The 7,090-nt window shown below is 34.9% G+C and overlaps 3 protein-coding genes across 3 annotated transcripts in view; 1 reads left to right on the forward strand and 2 right to left on the reverse strand.

Moving 5' to 3' along the window:
• Positions 1-7,090, reverse strand: part of LOC134822799 (protein ABHD13-like) — a 948,842-nt gene that overhangs the window by 376,071 nt on the left and 565,681 nt on the right. The window lies entirely within an intron of this gene.
• The window catches only part of LOC134822924 (ATP synthase subunit a-like), a 28,887-nt gene that overhangs the window by 7,879 nt on the left and 13,918 nt on the right, over positions 1-7,090 (reverse strand). The window lies entirely within an intron of this gene.
• On the forward strand, positions 48-1,981 carry LOC134822950 (uncharacterized; the record flags this gene model as incomplete). Its single annotated transcript, XM_063834224.1, is given in 1 exon segment — positions 48-1,981. A coding segment is annotated over 1 exon segment (1,049 nt), but the record flags the coding sequence as incomplete, so codon positions are not given.

The following is a 7,090-nucleotide window of genomic DNA, read 5'->3' on the forward strand; positions in this document are numbered from 1 at the left end:
ACGAAACAAAAGAAAAGAATCTATTCCAGAAAAAACAATTTTCCCAAAACCTGGCCCATCTGAACCTGTCAGACCTGTTCCAGCTTCATCTCAGCCTGTTCGTGAAGTCTACAGAACATATGTTGCACCTGCCAAAAGTCCTGCTGTACCTAGACCTGTTCCAGCTGCATGTCGACCTAATCCACTAAATAATCCACTGATTAGTCGGATACTCCGGTACGGGCGGTATCCGACTAATCAGAGTAATATTGGGGTCAAGCAGCCGGGTAGACCTTTCAGTGCTTTCCCATCAAGTAGCTTGAGTCTTGGACCCAACATGAACTGCTGTGATGATACTTCTGAAAATGATTCTCTCCGAATCCTTATATCAAACATACCTAACATACCTAAGTTAATGAGAAAACAAGATTTAATGTGGCATTTCAAAGATTTTGGTAAAATTGACAATCTTGATTGGAATGTTGAGGAAGGGACTGCTGTATTAACATACCAAGATTCAAACTCTGTGTCCAATTTGATTGCCGCATCCCCAGGAATTTCTCTGTATGGTCATGGTATACAATATGAAGTTTATTCAGATAGTGAATCTGAATATGATTCAACTGAAGTTTATGTTGGGAATCTGCCTGCCTCAGTATCAAAGAGAAAACTACTTCAGCTGTTCAAATTTGCTGGTAGGATATCGAATGTAAACATTGACAAAGAGAATTCAACAGCAATTCTAAGCTTTGAAGATGTAGAATCTTCCATCAGATTGCTTGAATGTGGAAGAAGATTTATGTTAGATGGTAATGAATTGGAAGTTGAGGAATGCGCTAGTAGTAGCAGTGAGGATGAAGAGGAAACTTCCACTCTTTTTGTTGGGAATGTTCCAAAAGAAACCACCAACGATGAACTAAAACGCTTATTTGCTGGCTTCGGGAAGATTAATGAATTTACTATCAAAAACGGTAGAAACAAACGGAAGACCTACAATTATGCATTGGTTGAATATGAAACTGTTGGCTCAGCTCTTGCCGTTATTAAGGCCAGTCAAGTCAAAAATTTCGAAATCAGAGGAACTGCCTTGAAAATAGAATTGAAAAAGAACAACTAGACCTCCCACTTTTCTCTGAAACCTGTCAGAGTTCGATCTTTATACCGTTTCGGGATTCAGTAATTTTCACTGCTTGTACCTCTACATAATTTGAATGTGTTAAATGTATCCTTTGTTAATTTATCGAATAAAAGTACTCTGCATCAAAATTTTTCTTCGGGGGTTAAATTTCTACATTCAAATTTATATCTTTACAATTTATATCTTAGTGCACGGAAGCCTTGACTACAACAACTTACTCATGATGATACCAAGTACCAACCCTTAAACGCTATACAAAATATAACAGAATGTCAAATAATGCGAGGTATTTTTACATCCTCCAGCTCCTTGAAAGTTAGATTTTTTATATAATATGCCAAAAGTAGTTCAAGTAAATCAACTGGTAAAATCTTTTTAATTCGGTAATTATATAATTATGTAATTATGGCCAAATTGCTGGTTATTTTATTAATTCTAGCAATTTAATTTATAAATGAATTGCATTTAATAATATTTAAATATTTGTTGATTAATCAAGGTTCGAAGACCTTAGATTTTTAGCTTTAGATAGGGAGGAGTGGAAGAAGTTAGAACATGGTTGATGTTTTTGTTTTCTTTTTTATGCGTTTTGATATCTATAAGGTGCCTAGGATGCTCTTTTAAAGAGATATTTCGTACTTTGAAAGATTTACTACTACTAATCAAATAAATCTGCTGAGCCTCTTTCTATTTTGTACTCATTTATTATAATGGGTACAATTAGGTAAAAATGAATGTGACTCAATTCGTTATGATGCAATGCTAAATTTTGTTTCAAGATTTTTTATAGCCAGTTCACAAAATATGCCAAGTTATTTAGTATACTTGTGCTATCATGATAATTAATAATTTCACTCTTCTAAAGTCACAGCATGTTAGAGAAATTAACCCTGGACAGGGATTTCACTAGATTCATCAACGACCCCACATTTCCCTACAAAGTAACAGTATGTATTGGAGAAGAACGTGTATTGTGCTCAGGAGCATTGCTTGCTCAACAGAGTTCTGTTCTTGAAAAGAAGTTTAGAGAAGATGATGGTGTGCTGATGTTTGAAGAACTGTTGGATGTGGAAAATAGGAACAGAGCTTTACATGATTGTATTAACTTTCTACATGGAGCAGAGCTTACTTTCACTCGTGAAAACATTGAAGTAATTTTGAAGTTTGCTAGTTGGTACAAAGTTGGATGTTTGTTTGACAAAGCTTTGCACTGGTTATTATATGATCACTTTTCTGAAGACAATCTATCTTTTGGTCTTGTAAATTCGGATGATGCACTTAATTTAATCGTGATTTCAAATCATCTGCAAGAGGAGGAGTCCATTAAATTGAAAGAGATTATTTTTTCAATCATTGACACCTATGACGGCCGCGGATATTTCTATTACGACAATACGAGAACAACGTTTAATCTCTTCTTGGGTTTGAGTGGGTATGATGTTGCTGCAATTACTTTAAAGGAACCATTTAATTCATCATCTTTCTTAGAAGGCTGGCTCTCTTTCTCTCGTGAAAATAGAAAGTTTGTAATCGAAAATGCAGCTTTATTTGACTTTGAAGAGATTTATCAAACTGAGCACGACTTTTCTAAGTTTGTGGCTGTCCTTTCTGAGGACAAGGAATTGATGTGTACTGATTCTATTAAGTTGCTGCTAGAAATACAAAAAGACTTTCTCTTGAAAAAAGCTCATGACAAATGGTTTGTTACATCATCTACTGATAATAATAAACCAGCAGCTAGCAGTGATTCAGGTCCAATTTTACCTTCAAGACTGAACCCCAACCAAAGCTCAAGGGAACAATACAGCATTGGTAATATTGCTTTCGCTGGTTCCCACTCTCAAGTAGTTGTTCCTCAACATGAGTCCAAATATAGTACCACTATAAATGACTTTTTGTGGGAATCTAGCTCTTCTCAAGATTCTGAATCTAGCAGTGATGAGTATCAGTATTCTTCTGTATGGGTTGGTAATGTTCCAAAATCTGCCGATGAGGTTGATCTAAAGAGACGTTTTGGAAGATTCGGAAAGATAAATGAGATAACTATAAGAGCCACACGGCATCCATTCGACCATGCTTTTGTTTGTTTTGACTCTGTTGGATCAGCCCGAGCATTATTAAGACGAAAATATCAAGAAGGTTTTGAAATTAGTGGTGTTCAATTAAAAATAGCTGAGAGAAGGCTACAATAACATTTTTGCAGCTTGTTTGTTACCTACTTTGCGTTGGTTTGTGAAATTGTTCAATTTTTTAACAATGTTTTTAATTACATAAGGGTTTATAATTTGATATAATAATATTTAAAACTATACTAGATAAGGAATTTTGATTTTTTTTTAATGAATTGGAGATTGATCAATATACAATGACTGTGCTTTGCGAATTTTCCACACTAGGTTGATTTATAACTCGATTAGAGAATCATTTTGAAAAATACTTGTATGAGATAATCGTAAATGATAAATGCATGTATAAGATTTTATTAACATAAACTTAGTGGTACATTTAAAAAATTTTTATAAATTGTGTTACAAATTACAATACATTTCTATTTAACTTACTATTTGTGGTCATTGCTTTTCGTTTTGGAATGAATCAACATATTGTTATCTGGTGTTCTTTAACTTCGAGTTCAGTTAATTCATTTTTCAACTCTACATTTAAGAGTTACACCCTAAAATCTAACCTAACTTCCCCAGATAGCATTTTAGATGGGCTCATGACACAAACATTACAACTTGACAGAAATATAACAAGATTCCTCGGGGACGAAACTTTTCCTTTCAAAGTCACCGTTTGTATTGGTGAAAAGCGAATCGTATGTTCAGGAATAGCCCTCGCGGAGCAGAGCCATGTTCTGGAATCAAAAATACGAGAAGACAAAGGAACATTGATGTTTGAAGAAATGATACCAATGATGGAAGAACCAGATAATGCTGAGATTCTGCTCCAATGTATACGGTACCTGCACGGTGCTCCATTGAACTTGAGTTACGAGAATTTGGAGGTTATCTTGAAATTTGCTAGTTGGTACCAGGTGACTGACTTGGTCTCCTTGATTATGAAATGGTTGAGAAATGCAGATGTGCTCTTTTTACTAGACACTCCAGGTGCTATTCTTAAACACATCATACAGTTATTTAAACTCTCAAACTGTTTGTCTCCAGAAGAAAATGCTGCTCTGAAAGATCTCGCTTATAAACTTGTCTTGGCTCATAGTTCAGAATTGTTCTGGATTAAGATGATAGATTTTATAGATGCTGAGATTTACGGATTTGATATTGTTAAGATGATAGAGAATTGTACTGGAAATTGTGGCGGGAATATCATGAAGAAATGGGTAGCTCTTTCTGTCGATAACAGAAACTTTGTTTACAATAACCCCTCATTGTTTGACTTTCGAGCACTTTTCCCAGATGAAGATGATTTTTCGAATTTCATTTTTATGATATCAGATGACACGTCATTACCGCGTCACTATTTTAGAATCCTGCTGGAAATACAAAAAGGTTACTTTAAAAAAGAAGTATGCACTAGTTCGACTAGATCGTCTCTGTTACCGAAAGGGGAAATATCCAGAAGTGACTGTATTGAAAACAAACGTCATGTTCTGTATAACAAACACGACCCAGACATTGCACATAACTTACCTACACCTATTCCTTCATTATCAGTGACCGTTCCAAACAGTGACGATTTCCCTAATTCTACGCAGGAACTACCTCATGCAGATACCTTCGTGGAAGAAATAGTGGACCTTGATTTGATTCATTTACAACCGTCCCCCAGCAGCGAGGAAGCAGTATGGTGGTCCGACCAAGACAGTTCAGCCTCTTGTAATGAGGTTGTTCCAGTGAACGTCTCACATCGTCGTCCACGTCGGAGACGAAAATTATCAGGTCATGCATCTCATAATCAAGTAAAGATTTTGAACCTCCCTCCGAAAGTCTCAAAACGAGGGCTTAGAAGAACATTTGGCACTTTTGGTAAAATATCAAATGTTGAAATTAATCCTGTACAAAATTATGCGGTTCTAACTTTTGAAAGTGCTGCCCATGCGAAAAGACTTCTAAATTCAGATAGTGTCTTACCTTTAGATGGATTTGAATTAGAAACTATACAGTACATGTCGAAACAAGTGATAGAGGTAGTCGCTGATGATAGACGTGATCCCCATGATGCCAAGAATGAATCAACGCCTGAATGTTACACTAGAAATGATAATTCGGATCGAAATCTTTTCATTGGAAATATTCCATCGGCCGGTCGACAGTCCGAATTAAGACAACTCTTTAGTGGTTTTGGAAGATTGGAGAGTTTTCAAATTCCCAGTGGTAAGTCTTACGGTTTTCTAATTTACGAAAATGCTAGATCCGCATCTGCTCTTCTTAAAGCAAGACACAGTAGGAAATATCTTGGGCATGAACTAGTAATTGAGAGACGAGATAGAAAATAGCAATTTTTCACTTTTTTTAAGATTCACATTGTTTATCCCTTTAACAGAATATTATATAGTATAGATTATAATAGAACGTGTACAATATTAAGTTATTGGAAAAAATAATTTTTTCGCGATGTTAATACTTTACTTTTTTAATAAAAGAGAATACTGTTTTTTTGATGTTTTTTTATCAATGAAGATTACTCTACGATACTATTTGAGATTTTTAAAGAATCATATATTTTCGTTTTTAATTGCATTAGGTTGAAACTTTGTAGTAAGAAAGTTAGATTCCCGTATTGAACTATGCTTGTATCAGATAGACGGTCATTCAAATCATTAATGCATGTGTGTTATTATTAAGGTTATAACTTTCATGATTACTATTTTGATTTGCTTATGATTCTTATTTCTTGGTTAAATTTTCTGTCTTTCAATTAGTAATGGCCTAACACGATACTGATGATCTTGTCGTTTTTCGTTCTGGAACAAATTAAAATATCTGGTGTCTTTTTACTTTAACTTCGTACAATTAAAGGTATTTCAAAATTACTAACCCATTTTTTCTAGCTAGCATTTTAGATGGGCTCATGACACAAACATTACAACTTGACAGAAATATAACAAGATTCCTCGGGGACGAAACTTTTCCTTTCAAAGTCACCATTTTTATTGGTGAAAAGCAAATAGTATGTTCAGGAATAGCCCTCGCGGAGCAGAGCCATGTTCTGGAATCAAAAATACGAGAAGACAATGGAACATTGATGTTTGAAGAAATGATCCAATGATGGAAGAACAGAATTAAGGAGAATTCTGCCCCAAATGTATAACGGTAAACCTTTGCAACGGTGCCTCTTTGAACTTGAGTTTTCGAGGGAATTTGGGGGTTATCCCGAAATTTGCAAATGGTACCAGTATTGGGAAAATTGGTTTCTTGATATATAAAGGTTGGGGAAATGCAGATGTACCCCTTTTTATAACCCCCCCAGGTGCTATTCAAAAAAATAAAACATATACAGATATTTAAAAACTCTCAAAAAAAAAAGGTTGGTCTCCAGAAAAAAAAAAAGGTGCCTTGAAAGGATCCCCCGCTTTATAAATTTGTCTTGGCTCTAGTTCAAAAAAAAAATGTTCGGATAAAGAATAAATTTTAAAAGATGCCTGACATTTGGATTTGAATATTGTTAAGATAAAAGAAATTGTAGGAAAAAAGGTGGGGGGGGGGAAACCCTGAAAAAAAATGGGGTTAAAGCTCTTTCTGCGAAAAAAGGGAAAAATTTGTTTAAAAAAACCCTACTGTTTGATTTTTTAGCACTTTTCCCCCGATGGGGGGACGTTTTTTTTGAATTTCATTTCCCTTATTTCAGAGACACGCCATTACCAGTCATATTTTGAGGATTTCTGTGGGAAAAATACAAAAAGATTTCTTTAAAAAAAAAAGTATCATGTATCGTTCCCCAAATTGTCTGGTTCGGGAAAAAACTAAAGGGAAAAAAATTGAAAAAAAGGTGTAATGTCCAGAAAGAGATTCT

Source organism: Bolinopsis microptera, chromosome 11 (assembly GCF_026151205.1).
Source record: "Bolinopsis microptera isolate Bmic1 chromosome 11, MBARI_Bmic_1.0, whole genome shotgun sequence".
NCBI lineage: Eukaryota > Metazoa > Ctenophora > Tentaculata > Lobata > Bolinopsidae > Bolinopsis > Bolinopsis microptera.